This window comes from Crinia signifera, unplaced genomic scaffold, assembly GCF_055691185.1.
Source record: "Crinia signifera unplaced genomic scaffold, ASM5569118v1 HAP2_SCAFFOLD_686, whole genome shotgun sequence".
In the NCBI taxonomy this organism is placed as follows: Eukaryota; Metazoa; Chordata; class Amphibia; order Anura; family Myobatrachidae; genus Crinia; species Crinia signifera.
In genome coordinates, this window is record NW_028142585.1 from 1 (window position 1) to 15,564 (window position 15,564).

The following is a 15,564-nucleotide window of genomic DNA, read 5'->3' on the forward strand; positions in this document are numbered from 1 at the left end:
TAGCCACATCCGAACATGGCGCCAAGAAAAAGGGGAAGAAAGGGAAGAAGGATAAAGACATGGAAGAGCTGAAGAAGGAGGTGACCATGGTAAGTGACATCTGATGCCCCCTTACGTGTGCCCGTCACCAGGTACATCCCTGCTCGTGCCAACACTTCTCCTGTCTTCCCCCAATACAGGAGGAGCACAAGATGACGCTGGACGAATTGCACCGCAAGTTCGGAACTGATTTGCAGCGGGTACGACCACCGATAAGTAGCAGTCACGCCGCGGTGGCGCAGGACCCGGACGTCCCGTGTCAGCTTGTCACTTTCTGTTCCAGGGTCTTACAACAGCTCGGGCGGCGGAGATCCTGGTACGAGACGGTCCGAACGCTCTCACCCCTCCCCCCACCACCCCCGAGTGGGTGAAGTTCTGCCGTCAGCTGTTTGGGGGGTTCTCTATGCTGCTGTGGATTGGGGCGATTCTCTGCTTCCTGGCATATGGCATCCAGGCGGCCACAGAGGAGGAACCCCAGAATGATAATGTAAGTACTTGGTGCCCGGCAAACCCCCCCCCACACACACACACACACACACACACACACACACACACACACACACACGCACACTGCCCCCCTGGATTATACAGTCTCCCCTATTCCCTCAGCTCTACCTCGGTGTCGTCCTGTCGGCCGTCGTCATCATCACCGGCTGCTTCTCCTACTACCAAGAGGCAAAGAGCTCGAAGATCATGGAGTCCTTCAAGAACATGGTGCCTCAGGTAGGTGGAAGCCATGTCTGCTGCGCTGTAATGTGATTGGTGGATCCAGGCGAGTATCGCTGTCCCTCTGTCACCCTCAGCAAGCCCTGGTCATCCGTAACAATGAGAAGCTGAGCATCAATGCGGAGGAGGTGGTGGCGGGGGATCTTGTGGAAGTGAAGGGAGGAGATCGTATCCCGGCAGATCTGCGAATCATCTCTGCTAGTGGCTGCAAGGTGCGGAGCAATCCCATCTATATACAACCTCTCCCCAGGTGCAAGCGCTCCTCTAACGGCCCCTTTCCTCCCCCTAAAGGTGGACAATTCTTCTCTCACCGGAGAGTCTGAACCCCAGACGCGGTCTCCTGACTTCACCAATGAGAACCCCCTGGAGACCCGGAACATCGCCTTCTTCTCCACAAACTGTGTGGAAGGTGAGAGGCTGCGCTGTCCTGGCGTCCCTGCGGTCCAGATCTGACCTTGCTGCGCTGTCCTGGGCACCTGGCGTTCCAGATCTGCCCTGAGACCTGGCGTCCCTGTGGTCCAGCTCTGACTGTGCTGCGCTGTCCTGTGGTCCAGCTCTGACCGTGCTGCGCTGTCCTGGGCACCTGGCGTTCCAGATCTGCCCTGAGCACCTGGCGTCCCTGTGGTCCAGCTCTGACCGTGCTGCGCTGTCCTGTGGTCCAGCTCTGACCGTGCTGCGCTGTCCTGGCGTCCCTGCGGTCCAGATCTGACTGTGCTGCGCTGTCCTGGCGTCCCTGCAGTCCAGATCTGACCGTGCTGCGCTGTCGGTCCAGATCTGACTGTGCTGCGCTGTCCTGGCGTCCCTGCGGTCCAGATCTGACCGTGCTGTGCTGTCCTGGCGTCCCTGCGGTCCAGATCTGACCGTGCTGTGCTGTCCTGGCGTCCCTGCGGTCCAGATCTGACCGTGCTGTGCTGTCCTGGCGTCCCTGCGGTCCAGATCTGACCGTGCTGTGCTGTCCTGGCGTCCCTGCGGTCCAGATCTGACTGTGCTGCGCTGTCCTGGCGTCCCTGCGGTCCAGATCTGACTGTGCTGTGCTGTCCTGGCGTCCCTGCGGTCCAGATCTGACTGTGCTGTGCTGTCCTGGCGTCCCTGCGGTCCAGATCTGACTGTGCTGTCCTGGCGTCCCTGCGGTCCAGATCTGACTGTGCTGCGCTGTCCTGGCGTCCCTGCGGTCCAGATCTGACCGTGCTGTGCTGTCGGTCCAGATCTGACTGTGCTGCGCTGTCCTGGGCACCTGGCATTCCTGTAGTCCAGATCTGACCGTGCTGCGCTGTCCTGGCGTCCCTGCGGTCCAGATCTGACCGTGCTGCGCTGTCCTGGCGTCCCTGCGGTCCAGATCTGACCGTGCTGCGCTGTCCTGGCGTCCCTGCGGTCCAGCTCTGACCGTGCTGCGCTGTCCTGGCGTCCCTGCGGTCCAGCTCTGACCGTGCTGCGCTGTCCTGGCGTCCCTGCGGTCCAGATCTGACCGTGCTGCGCTGTCCTGGCGTCCCTGCGGTCCAGATCTGACCGTGCTGCGCTGTCCTGGCGTCCCTGCGGTCCAGCTCTGACCGTGCTGCGCTGTCCTGGCGTCCCTGCGGTCCAGCTCTGACCGTGCTGCGCTGTCCTGGCGTCCCTGCGGTCCAGCTCTGACCGTGCTGCGCTGTCCTGGCGTCCCTGCGGTCCAGCTCTGACCGTGCTGCGCTGTCCTGGCGTCCCTGCGGTCCAGCTCTGACCGTGCTGCGCTGTCCTGGCGTCCCTGCGGTCCAGCTCTGACCGTGCTGCGCTGTCCTGGCGTCCCTGCGGTCCAGATCTGACCGTGCTGCGCTGTCCTGGCGTCCCTGCGGTCCAGATCTGACCGTGCTGCGCTGTCCTGGCGTCCCTGCGGTCCAGCTCTGACCGTGCTGCGCTGTCCTGGCGTCCCTGCGGTCCAGCTCTGACCGTGCTGCGCTGTCCTGGCGTCCCTGCGGTCCAGCTCTGACCGTGCTGCGCTGTCCTGGCGTCCCTGCGGTCCAGCTCTGACCGTGCTGCGCTGTCCTGGCGTCCCTGCGGTCCAGCTCTGACCGTGCTGCGCTGTCCTGGCGTCCCTGCGGTCCAGCTCTGACCGTGCTGCGCTGTCCTGGCGTCCCTGCGGTCCAGCTCTGACCGTGCTGCGCTGTCCTGGCGTCCCTGCGGTCCAGCTCTGACCGTGCTGCGCTGTCCTGGCGTCCCTGCGGTCCAGCTCTGACCGTGCTGCGCTGTCCTGGCGTCCCTGCGGTCCAGCTCTGACCGTGCTGCGCTGTCCTGGCGTCCCTGCGGTCCAGCTCTGACCGTGCTGCGCTGTCCTGGCGTCCCTGCGGTCCAGCTCTGACCGTGCTGCGCTGTCCTGGCGTCCCTGCGGTCCAGCTCTGACCGTGCTGCGCTGTCCTGGCGTCCCTGCGGTCCAGCTCTGACCGTGCTGCGCTGTCCTGGCGTCCCTGCGGTCCAGCTCTGACCGTGCTGCGCTGTCCTGGCGTCCCTGCGGTCCAGATCTGACCGTGCTGCGCTGTCCTGGCGTCCCTGCGGTCCAGCTCTGACCGTGCTGCGCTGTCCTGGCGTCCCTGCGGTCCAGATCTGACTGTGCTGTGCTGTCCTGTGGTCCCTGCGGTCCAGATCTGACTGTGCTGTGCTGTCCTGGCGTCCCTGTGGTCCAGATCTGACCTTGCTGCGCTGTCCTGGCGTCCCTGCGGTCCAGCTCTGACCGTGCTGCGCTGTCCTGGCGTCCCTGCGGTCCAGCTCTGACCGTGCTGCGCTGTCCTGGCGTCCCTGCGGTCCAGCTCTGACCGTGCTGCGCTGTCCAGAGCTGCGCTGTCCTGGCGTCCCTGCGGTCCAGCTCTGACCGTGCTGCGCTGTCCTGGCGTCCCTGCGGTCCAGCTCTGACCGTGCTGCGCTGTCCTGGCGTCCCTGCGGTCCAGCTCTGACCGTGCTGCGCTGTCCTGGCGTCCCTGCGGTCCAGCTCTGACCGTGCTGCGCTGTCCTGGCGTCCCTGCGGTCCAGCTCTGACCGTGCTGCGCTGTCCTGGCGTCCCTGCGGTCCAGCTCTGACCGTGCTGCGCTGTCCTGGCGTCCCTGCGGTCCAGATCTGACCTTGCTGCGCTGTCCTGTGGTCCATGCCTGTCTGAGATCTGATCTCTCCCCCTGCAGGAACTGCTCGTGGCATCGTTGTGAACACTGGTGACCGCACCGTGATGGGACGTATTGCGACCCTGGCGTCTGGTCTGGAGGGTGGCCGTACCCCCATCGCCGTTGAGATCGAGCATTTCATTCATATCATCACTGGCGTGGCCGTCTTCCTGGGCGTCAGCTTCTTCGTACTCTCCCTCATCCTGCAGTACTCTTGGTTGGAGGCCGTCATCTTCCTCATTGGTATCATTGTAGCCAATGTTCCCGAGGGGCTGCTGGCCACCGTTACGGTGAGTATCCGAGATGATGCTACACAAGGTAGTACGGGACTGTGGCGTGCCTCCTGGTGGCTCATACCTCACTCTCCTGCAGGTGTGCCTCACACTCACAGCTAAGCGTATGGCTCGCAAAAACTGCCTGGTGAAGAACTTGGAAGCTGTGGAAACCCTCGGTTCTACCTCCACCATCTGCTCCGACAAGACCGGGACTCTCACGCAGAACCGTATGACTGTGGCGCACATGTGGTTTGACAATCAGATCCATGAAGCGGATACCACGGAGAATCAGAGCGGTACGTTCATTGTTCCATTGGGGTGTGAGGGAGCGGTGTATGGGGTGGCAGTGAGTGATGTTGTCATTTGCCCCTGCAGGTGCCTCCTTTGACAAGAGCTCATTGACCTGGACGGCGTTGTCTCGTGTTGCGGGTCTGTGTAACCGGGCGGTGTTCCAGGCTGGGCAGGAGAACACCCCGATTCTGAAGGTGGGATTCTGGTGACTGGTGGGGAAAGTAATTGGGGTGTCCTCACAGCCATAGTGTGGGTGTGTGGGGGGGGGGGGGGGGGGGTTGGGGTGCTGATCGGATAAAGGAATCCAGTCTGTAGTGGCGTGCAGTAGAATACAGCGGGATGAATATAATCATGTGTATTACAGTGCTACAGTACTTAATGGTGGGGATATAAGCAATTGGGGCGGCCATAGTGTGCTGGGGGGGGGGGGCAGTATAATACAGCGGGATGTATATAATGTGTATTAGTGGTACGGTCCTATAATCTTGTGTCACACAGAGGGACGTTGCTGGTGACTGGTGGGGATATAAGTAATTGGGGGCGGCCATAGTGTGCTGGGGGGGGGGGTGCAGTATAATACAGCGGGATGTATATAATGTGTATTAGTGGTACGGTCCTATAATCCCTATATTGTGTCACACAGAGAGACGTTGCTGGTGACTGGTGGGGATATAAGTAATTGGGGGGGGGCATAGTGTGCTGGGGGGGGGGTGCAGTATAATACAGCGGGATGTGTATTACAGCGGTACGGTCCTATAATCCCTATATTGTGTCACACAGAGAGACGTTGCTGGTGACTGGTGGGGATATAAGTAATTGGGGGGGGGGGGGGGGCATAGTGTGCGGGGGTGCAGTATAATACAGCGGGATGTATATAATGTGTATTAGTGGTACGGTCCTATAATCCCTATATTGTGTCACACAGAGACGTTGCTGGTGACTGGTGGGGATATAAGTAATTGGGGGGGGGGGGCATAGTGTGCTGGGGGGGGGGGGTGCAGTATAATACAGCGGGATGTGTATTACAGCGGTACGGTCCTATAATCCCTATCTTGTGTCACACAGAGGGACGTTGCTGGTGACTGGTGGGGATATAAGTAATTGGGGGGGCAATAGTGTGCTGGGGGGGTGCAGTATAATACAGCGGGATGTATATAATAATGTGTATTACAGCGGTACGGTCCTATAATCCCTATCTTGTGTCACACAGAGGGACGTTGCTGGTGACTGATGGGGATATAAGTAATTGGGGGGGCAATAGTGTGCTGGGGGGGTGCAGTATAATACAGCGGGATGTATATAATAATGTGTATTACAGCGGTACGGTCCTATAATCCCTATATTGTGTCACACAGAGGGACGTTGCTGGTGACGCCTCGGAGTCTGCGCTGCTGAAGTGCATAGAACTCTGCTGCGGATCTGTGAGGGACATGAGAGACAAGAACCTGAAAGTAGCCGAGATCCCCTTTAACTCCACCAATAAGTACCAGGTGAGAGGGAGAGGTATTGGGTGCTTGGTCTGGCTGCTGTGTGGGTAAGGGGAGCGGTGCTGGGTGCTTGGTCTGGCTGCTGTGTGGGTAAGGGGAGCGGTACTGGGTGCTTGGTCTGGCTGCTGGTGCTGTGGGGGAAGGGGAGCGGTGCTGGGTGCTTGGTCTGGCTGCTGGTGCTGTGGGGGGAAGGGGAGCGGTGCTGGGTGCGGCTGCTGGTGCTGTGGGGGTAAGGGGAGCGGTGCTGGGTGCATGGTCTGGCTGCTGGTGCTGTGGGTAAGGGGAGCGGTGCTGGGTGTGTGGTCTGGGTGCTGTGGGTAAGGGGAGCGGTGCTGGGTGTGTGGTCTGGGTGCTGTGGGTAAGGGGAGCGGTGCTGGGTGTGGTCTGGGTGCTGTGGGTAAGGGGAGCGGTGCTGGGTGTGTGGTCTGGGTGCTGTGGGTAAGGGGAGCGGTGCTGGGTGTGTGGTCTGGGTGCTGTGGGTAAGGGGAGCGGTGTTGGGTGTGTGGTCTGGGTGCTGTGGGTAAGGGGAGCGGTGCTGGGTGTGTGGTCTGGGTGCTGTGGGTAAGGGGAGCGGTGCTGGGTGTGTGGTCTGGGTGCTGTGGGTAAGGGGAGCGGTGTTGGGTGTGTGGTCTGGGTGCTGTGGGTAAGGGGAGCGGTGCTGGGTGTGTGGTCTGGGTGCTGTGGGTAAGGGGAGCGGTGCTGGGTGTGTGGTCTGGGTGCTGGTGCTGTGGGTAAGGGGAGCTGTACTGTTTGCTGGCGCGGCTTGGGTAAGTAGCTGGGTGTGTTCTGGCTGCTAGCGCTGTGTGTGTAACTGAGCGGTGCCGTGTTGGCTGGCGCTGCTATGGGTAAGACTGTGCTGTGCATGTGGTCTGGCTGCTAGCGCTGTGTGTGTAACTGAGCGGTGCCGTGTTGGCTGGCGCTGCTATGGGTAAGACTGTGCTGTGCATGTGGTCTGGCTGCTAGCGCTGTGTGTGTAACTGAGCGGTGCCGTGTTGGCTGGCGGTGCTATGGGTAAGACTGTGCTGTGCATGTGGTCTGGCTGCTAGCGCTGTGTGGGTAACTGAGCGGTGCCGTGTTGGCTGGCGGTGCTATGGGTAAGACCGTGCTGTGCATGTGGTCTGGCTGCTAGCGCTGTGTGTGTAACTGAGCGGTGCTGTGTTGGCTGGCGGTGCTATGGGTAAGACTGTGCTGTGCATGTGGTCTGGCTGCTAGCGCTGTGTGTGTAACTGAGCGGTGCCGTGTTGGCTGGCGGTGCTATGGGTAAGACCGTGCTGTGCATGTGGTCTGGCTGCTAGCGCTGTGTGTGTAACTGAGCGGTGCTGTGTTGGCTGGCGGTGCTATGGGTAAGACCGTGCTGTGCATGTGGTCTGGCTGCTAGCGCTGTGTGTGTAACTGAGCGGTGCTGTGTTGGCTGGCGGTGCTATGGGTAAGACCGTGCTGTGCATGTGGTCTGGCTGCTAGCGCTGTGTGTGTAACTGAGCGGTGCTGTGTTGGCTGGCGGTGCTATGGGTAAGACCGTGCTGTGCATGTGGTCTGGCTGCTAGCGCTGTGTGTAACTGAGCGGTGCTATGGGTAAGACCGTGCTGTGCATGTGGTCTGGCTGCTAGCGCTGTGTGTGTAACTGAGCGGTGCTGTGTTGGCTGGCGGTGCTATGGGTAAGACCGTGCTGTGCATGTGGTCTGGCTGCTAGCGCTGTGTGTGTAACTGAGCGGTGCTGTGTTGGCTGGCGGTGCTATGGGTAAGACCGTGCTGTGCATGTGGTCTGGCTGCTAGCGCTGTGTGTGTAACTGAGCGGTGCCGTGTTGGCTGGCGCTGCTATGGGTAAGACCGTGCTGTGCATGTGGTCTGGCTGCTAGCGCTGTGTGTGTAACTGAGCGGTGCCGTGTTGGCTGGCGGTGCTATGGGTAAGACCGTGCTGTGCATGTGGTCTGGCTGCTAGCGCTGTGTGTGTAACTGAGCGGTGCCATGTTGGCTGGCGGTGCTATGGGTAAGACTGTGCTGTGCATGTGGTCTGGCTGCTAGCGCTGTGTGTGTAACTGAGCGGTGCCGTGTTGGCTGGCGCTGCTATGGGTAAGACTGTGCTGTGCATGTGGTCTGGCTGCTAGCGGTGCTGTGTTGGCTGGCGCTGCTATGGGTAAGACTGTGCTGTGCATGTGGTCTGGCTGCTAGCGCTGTGTGTGTAACTGAGCGGTGCCGTGCTGGCTGGCGCTGCTATGGGTAAGACAGTGCTGTGCATGTGGTCTGGCTGCTAGCGCTGTGTGTGTAACTGAGCGGTGCCATGTTGGCTGGCGGTGCTATGGGTAAGACTGTGCTGTGCATGTGGTCTGGCTGCTAGCGCTGTGTGTGTAACTGAGCGGTGCCGTGCTGGCTGGCGCTGCTATGGGTAAGACAGTGCTGTGCATGTGGTCTGGCTGCTAGCGCTGTGTGTGTAACTGAGCGGTGCCATGTTGGCTGGCGGTGCTATGGGTAAGACCGTGCTGTGCATGTGGTCTGGCTGCTAGCGCTGTGTGTGTAACTGAGCGGTGCTGTGTTGGCTGGCGGTGCTATGGGTAAGACCGTGCTGTGCATGTGGTCTGGCTGCTAGCGCTGTGTGTGTAACTGAGCGGTGCTGTGTTGGCTGGCGGTGCTATGGGTAAGACCGTGCTGTGCATGTGGTCTGGCTGCTAGCGCTGTGTGTAACTGAGCGGTGCTATGGGTAAGACCGTGCTGTGCATGTGGTCTGGCTGCTAGCGCTGTGTGTGTAACTGAGCGGTGCCGTGTTGGCTGGCGCTGCTATGGGTAAGACCGTGCTGTGCATGTGGTCTGGCTGCTAGCGCTGTGTGTGTAACTGAGTGGTGCCGTGTTGGCTGGCGCTGCTATGGGTAAGACCGTGCTGTGCATGTGGTCTGGCTGCTAGCGCTGTGTGTAACTGAGCGGTGCTATGGGTAAGACTGTGCTGTGCATGTGGTCTGGCTGCTAGCGCTGTGTGTGTAACTGAGCGGTGCCGTGCTGGCTGGCGCTGCTATGGGTAAGACAGTGCTGTGCATGTGGTCTGGCTGCTAGCGCTGTGTGTGTAACTGAGCGGTGCTGTGTTGGCTGGCGGTGCTATGGGTAAGACCGTGCTGTGCATGTGGTCTGGCTGCTAGCGCTGTGTGTGTAACTGAGCGGTGCTGTGTTGGCTGGCGGTGCTATGGGTAAGACCGTGCTGTGCATGTGGTCTGGCTGCTAGCGCTGTGTGTAACTGAGCGGTGCTATGGGTAAGACCGTGCTGTGCATGTGGTCTGGCTGCTAGCGCTGTGTGTGTAACTGAGCGGTGCCGTGTTGGCTGGCGCTGCTATGGGTAAGACCGTGCTGTGCATGTGGTCTGGCTGCTAGCGCTGTGTGTGTAACTGAGTGGTGCCGTGTTGGCTGGCGGTGCTATGGGTAAGACCGTGCTGTGCATGTGGTCTGGCTGCTAGCGCTGTGTGTGTAACTGAGCGGTGCCGTGTTGGCTGGCGCTGCTATGGGTAAGACTGTGCTGTGCATGTGGTCTGGCTGCTAGCGCTGTGTGTGTAACTGAGCGGTGCCGTGTTGGCTGGCGCTGCTATGGGTAAGACTGTGCTGTGCATGTGGTCTGGCTGCTAGCGCTGTGTGTGTAACTGAGCGGTGCTGTGTTGGCTGGCGGTGCTATGGGTAAGACTGTGCTGTGCATGTGGTCTGGCTGCTAGCGCTGTGTGTGTAACTGAGCGGTGCTGTGTTGGCTGGCGGTGCTATGGGTAAGACAGTGCTGTGCATGTGGTCTGGCTGCTAGCGCTGTGTGTGTAACTGAGCGGTGCCGTGTTGGCTGGCGGTGCTATGGGTAAGACCGTGCTGTGCATGTGGTCTGGCTGCTAGCGCTGTGTGTGTAACTGAGCGGTGCTGTGTTGGCTGGCGGTGCTATGGGTAAGACTGTGCTGTGCATGTGGTCTGGCTGCTAGCGCTGTGTGTGTAACTGAGCGGTGCTGTGTTGGCTGGCGGTGCTATGGGTAAGACCGTGCTGTGCATGTGGTCTGGCTGCTAGCGCTGTGTGTGTAACTGAGCGGTGCTGTGTTGGCTGGCGGTGCTATGGGTAAGACCGTGCTGTGCATGTGGTCTGGCTGCTAGCGCTGTGTGTAACTGAGCGGTGCTATGGGTAAGACCGTGCTGTGCATGTGGTCTGGCTGCTAGCGCTGTGTGTGTAACTGAGCGGTGCCGTGTTGGCTGGCGCTGCTATGGGTAAGACAGTGCTGTGCATGTGGTCTGGCTGCTAGCGCTGTGTGTGTAACTGAGCGGTGCCGTGCTGGCTGGCGCTGCTATGGGTAAGACAGTGCTGTGCATGTGGTCTGGCTGCTAGCGCTGTGTGTGTAACTGAGCGGTGCTGTGTTGGCTGGCGCTGCTATGGGTAAGACTGTGCTGTGCATGTGGTCTGGCTGCTAGCTAGCGCTGTGTGGGTAACTGAGCGGTGCCATGTTGGCTGGCGGTGCTATGGGTAAGACCGTGCTGTGCATGTGGTCTGGCTGCTAGCGCTGTGTGTGTAACTGAGCGGTGCCGTGTTGGCTGGCGCTGCTATGGGTAAGACTGTGCTGTGCATGTGGTCTGGCTGCTAGCGCTGTGTGTGTAACTGAGCGGTGCTGTGTTGGCTGGCGCTGCTATGGGTAAGACTGTGCTGTGCATGTGGTCTGGCTGCTAGCGCTGTGTGGGTAACTGAGCGGTGCCATGTTGGCTGGCGGTGCTATGGGTAAGACTGTGCTGTGCATGTGGTCTGGCTGCTAGCGCTGTGTGTGTAACTGAGCGGTGCCATGTTGGCTGGCGGTGCTATGGGTAAGACCGTGCTGTGCATGTGGTCTGGCTGCTAGCGCTGTGTGTGTAACTGAGCGGTGCCGTGCTGGCTGGCGCTGCTATGGGTAAGACAGTGCTGTGCATGTGGTCTGGCTGCTAGCGCTGTGTGGGTAACTGAGCGGTGCCATGTTGGCTGGCGGTGCTATGGGTAAGACCGTGCTGTGCATGTGGTCTGGCTGCTAGCGCTGTGTGGGTAACTGAGCGGTGCCATGTTGGCTGGCGCTGCTATGGGTAAGACTGTGCTGTGCATGTGGTCTGGCTGCTAGCGCTGTGTGTGTAACTGAGCGGTGCTGTGTTGGCTGGCGCTGCTATGGGTAAGACTGTGCTGTGCATGTGGTCTGGCTGCTAGCGCTGTGTGTGTAACTGAGTGGTGCCGTGTTGGCTGGCGGTGCTATGGGTAAGACCGTGCTGTGCATGTGGTCTGGCTGCTAGCGCTGTGTGGGTAACTGAGCGGTGCCATGTTGGCTGGCGCTGCTATGGGTAAGACTGTGCTGTGCATGTGGTCTGGCTGCTGGTGCTTTTGTGGCGAAGATGCTGTGAATGTGGACTGTGCGCTGAGAAGGGGCAAGTTGGGCAACTACACAAGTCCCCTAGAAGGGACTTCTGCTGCCCTATCTGAACATCGCTTGCTGTAGGCCGGAGCCTGAGATCAAACGAGCAGCTTGTCGGGCGCAGGCGCTGCCAGTTCTGTATGTGCCATTTGATTCCTCGCCACACTGTCGGGGAGGAGGGCGGGAGGTGTTTGACCGCGGCTGTCAAGTGAGCTTAAAATAAACCTGTTATCTTGGGAGCCTGAGCCTGATGTGGTGCTGGCATGTAAGCAGTGGGAGGGGGTAACAGTAACTGGGGTCCCAGACACGAGGTGGGGTCTAGGGCTGCGCGTCTTTGCGGGGTGCCTTAATCCCGTTAGCCGGCTTTCTCCTGCACTTTCCGGGCTAAGCTCCTTCCTTGGGATTTACTGCTCTTAGCGGAGACATTCCTCAGGGCTTATCCTGTCCAGTAATAGCCGGCGATGTGGATCGGAGCACGTATAGCCTGCGCTACTGCTGCAGGTGACGCTGTGCCATATGCTCACCAGAGCACGTATAGCCTGCGCTACTGCTGCAGGTGACGCTGTGCCATATGCTCACCAGAGCACGTATAGCCTGCGCTACTGCTGCAGGTGACGCTGTGCCATATGCTCACCAGTTTCCGTTCCTCCCCAGCTGTCCGTACACAAGAATGCCAATCCTTCGGAGTCTCGTTACCTGCTGGTCATGAAGGGGGCCCCTGAGAGGATCCTGGACCGCTGCTCCACCATCCTCATACAGGGGAAGGAGCAGCCCTTGGACGAGGAGCTAAAGGACGCCTTTCAGAATGCCTATCTGGAGCTTGGAGGCCTGGGCGAGCGAGTGCTTGGTGAGGGATGCGTCTGGCAGGTGGGACTCCAGGTGGTTACAATAGGAGTAGTACTCTCATTCTCCTCTCCTCACCACAGGCTTCTGCCACCTGCCTTTACCCGATGACCAGTATCCTGAAGGCTTCCAGTTTGATTCCGAGGAGGTGAACTTCACAACCGAGAACCTATGCTTCGTAGGTCTAATCTCCATGATAGACCCCCCTCGTGCTGCTGTGCCAGATGCAGTGGGAAAATGCCGTAGTGCCGGCATTAAGGTGAGTTGTGGGGCTGCGTCTTCTGGCGACTTGTTTCCACCTCTAACCCGTGACATGACTCTGCCATTGTGTGCTGCAGGTTATCATGGTGACCGGGGACCACCCCATTACTGCCAAGGCCATTGCTAAGGGAGTGGGCATCATCTCTGAGGGCAATGAGACTGTGGAAGACATTGCTGCCAGGCTGAACATCCCAGTAAACCAGGTCAATCCCAGGTATGACTTCTCCGAACGTGGCCCGACTGGGGCAGCTGCTGTGTATAACGTTGCCCGGCTGATGCCCTCTATCCCACCCTTAGAGATGCCAAGGCTTGTGTTATTCATGGGTCAGACCTGAAGGACATGGCCCCTGAACAGATAGATGACATCCTCCGATACCACACGGAGATCGTCTTTGCCAGAACATCCCCTCAACAGAAACTGATCATCGTGGAAGGCTGTCAGAGACAGGTATGTCAGTGCCCCCTGAACCCCGCAGTAGGCACACGCCGCCTCTATTGGACAGAAGTAGGTGAACTCTTGCTCTATTTCCTAGGGTGCCATTGTGGCGGTGACAGGAGATGGTGTCAATGACTCCCCAGCCCTGAAGAAGGCCGACATTGGTATTGCTATGGGCATTGCTGGCTCAGACGTCTCCAAGCAGGCCGCTGACATGATTCTCCTGGACGATAACTTTGCCTCCATTGTCACTGGTGTGGAAGAAGGTAAGTGCGTCTTGGTGCTATGGAAAATATTTTGGGGTCTTGGTGCTATGGCGTGGGTGGGGGGGGGGGGGTTCGCTCCCATGCCAATTATTGCTCATGTGACCTGGGTGTGCTGAAGTCCTCTGTGCTGTGCAATGACACCTTACCTCTCTTGCAGGTCGTTTAATTTTTGACAACCTGAAGAAGTCCATTGCATACACCCTGACCAGTAACATCCCAGAGATCACGCCTTTCCTCATCTTCATCATCGCCAACATCCCCCTACCGCTGGGCACAGTCACCATCCTCTGTATTGATCTTGGCACAGACATGGTAGGTAGACAGAGGACACGTAGGGTAACCAGTTGGCATCCACGGTGAGTGGCTACTGATCTCTGGCTAATGTGTGGTAACAGGTCCCCGCCATCTCCCTGGCGTATGAACAAGCCGAGAGCGACATCATGAAGAGACAGCCAAGAAATCCCAAGACGGATAAGCTGGTGAACGAGCGTCTAATCAGTATGGCGTACGGGCAGATCGGTAGGTCCTGGCTCTAATTGCTGCTTGTTTGGGGGATGCACGGGTCCCGGCCATTAGCCCATATTGGTGGTGGGACCTAGCTTTCCATTACTGCTCTCGGTAACTGTAATGAACTCGTCCTGTTCCGTTCCTCAGTCATACTGAGGGAGTTCTGTATCTCCTGCTGCGCTCCCTGTATTGTCTGCTGCCTGCAGCCACTGTATCGCGTTAGGAATTCCCAGCGCTTAGTCTGTCTGTCCCTGTGTCAGGTATGATCCAGGCCCTGGGTGGCTTCTTCACGTACTTTGTGATCTTGGCTGAGAACGGATTCCTGCCCTGGACACTGCTCGGTATTCGAGTGAACTGGGATGACCGCTGGATGAATGATGTAGAAGACAGCTATGGGCAGCAGTGGGTGAGTGCCTATATTCGGGGGAACGCTAACCTCCCCAGCACGCCAAGTAGATGCTGACTTATGTCTTGTACTCACTCGCCAGACCTATGAACAAAGGAAGATTGTGGAGTTCACCTGTCACACCTCGTTCTTCGTCAGCATCGTGGTTGTCCAGTGGGCTGATTTGATCATCTGTAAGACCAGGAGGAACTCTGTGTTCCAGCAAGGCATGAAGTGAGTACAGACGGGACATTGCTCGTCCACAGGGGCCGTCTAACCAGTGTCCGCCATCTAAGGCGCTAATCTCTGCCCTCTCCTCCCGCTAGGAACAAGATCCTCATCTTTGGGCTGTTTGAAGAGACTGCACTGGCGGCCTTCTTATCGTACTGCCCGGGAATGGATGTGGCCCTGCGTATGTACCCACTCAAGTAAGTGGCATCCTGACCTGGGGGACTGAGTGCTAGCCACCATTTGTGTGGTATAAGATCCAGTCTGTTCTGTCTCTAACAATCTCTTCTGTCCATTTCAGACCAACATGGTGGTTCTGTGCCTTCCCATACTCGCTGATCATCTTCGTATATGATGAAATCCGTAAACTGATTATCAGACGCAGTCCAGGCGGTGAGTATATTGGGGTGGGGGTGGGGGGGTGTGGAGATGGACCGATCTGCTTTGTCATCTAGCAGCTGGAACTCTGGCGGTGATGTGGCTAAATGCCCCTGAGGTGACAGGGGGCACGTGTTCTACTTGCGCCATAGTGTCGGTAGTTCCTGCTGCCATCACTTCAGCGCTGGATAGCGCAGGCGGCCCGGTGTGCTGAATGCGTTGCTGCCCTGGGGGTTTCTGTTGTGGCGGTCTAGCCTCTACTCCTAGTGGCCGCTGCGGTATTGCCACAGCTGAAACTGTCTGTTAATGGATAACATCTGTGCCATTTGGATTCTAATTACCTTTTTTTTCCCCTTTTCTAGGCTGGGTGGAGAAAGAAAGTTATTATTAAGACCATATTGCTCGTCCCAACATTTCACATCACTCCCTACCTGTTCCCTACCCTCTCGCCTGCCTGCACCCACTTGTTTCCTGCGTGCACCTGTCTGGCCCAGCCTGTTCCCGTGGAAGAGATGCATTTTGGCGAGGGGCGCAGTGTCGGCTGTGTGCGTCCTGTCAGTTCTTATTGTGCCTTCTCTGGTTTAGTTTTTGTAAGGGAGCACGTCCGAAAAGATGATGTTTTATATATCTGCATTTTTACAAATAAAGATGGGTTTGAAGAGGGACCCTGCTGTGTCTGTGATTACTGCCGTAGGGCCACTGCTCTATATGGGGTGTTCCAGTCCCGACCTGCCTTCTCCCTGGGTTTACGCGTACCCTCCATCATTGGACATGGGCTCAATCTGCCCATACGTAAATATATGAAATGCAATCTTGGGGATCTCGTCCAATCAGAGGCCTCTGGCCAGAATGGGGGAATGTGCCCCGTGTACAGGCCGGATGGTTTCCCTGGGGTCCTATGCTGGTATGTATAAATGTGTGCGTGCACAGCAGATTCCGGTACTGTGGCTGTATAATACA

General features: G+C 58.4%; 1 protein-coding gene across 1 annotated transcript; it reads left to right on the forward strand.

Annotated features, from left to right (window-relative positions):
- The first annotated feature begins 6 nt into the window (after positions 1-6).
- LOC146055998 (sodium/potassium-transporting ATPase subunit alpha-1) lies at positions 7-15,269 on the forward strand. The gene is made up of 22 exons (XM_083168337.1): positions 7-89; positions 180-239; positions 323-526; positions 649-762; positions 843-977; positions 1,057-1,174; positions 3,903-4,171; positions 4,254-4,452; positions 4,532-4,641; positions 5,803-5,937; positions 11,955-12,147; positions 12,227-12,402; positions 12,482-12,618; positions 12,702-12,852; positions 12,938-13,106; positions 13,264-13,418; positions 13,502-13,625; positions 13,874-14,019; positions 14,102-14,232; positions 14,325-14,426; positions 14,528-14,619; positions 14,967-15,269. Exons 1-22 carry the CDS (start codon positions 60-62, stop codon positions 14,993-14,995), a joined length of 2,979 nt encoding a protein of 992 aa, XP_083024463.1. The 5' UTR covers positions 7-59; the 3' UTR covers positions 14,996-15,269.
- Positions 15,270-15,564: the final 295 nt, after the last annotated feature.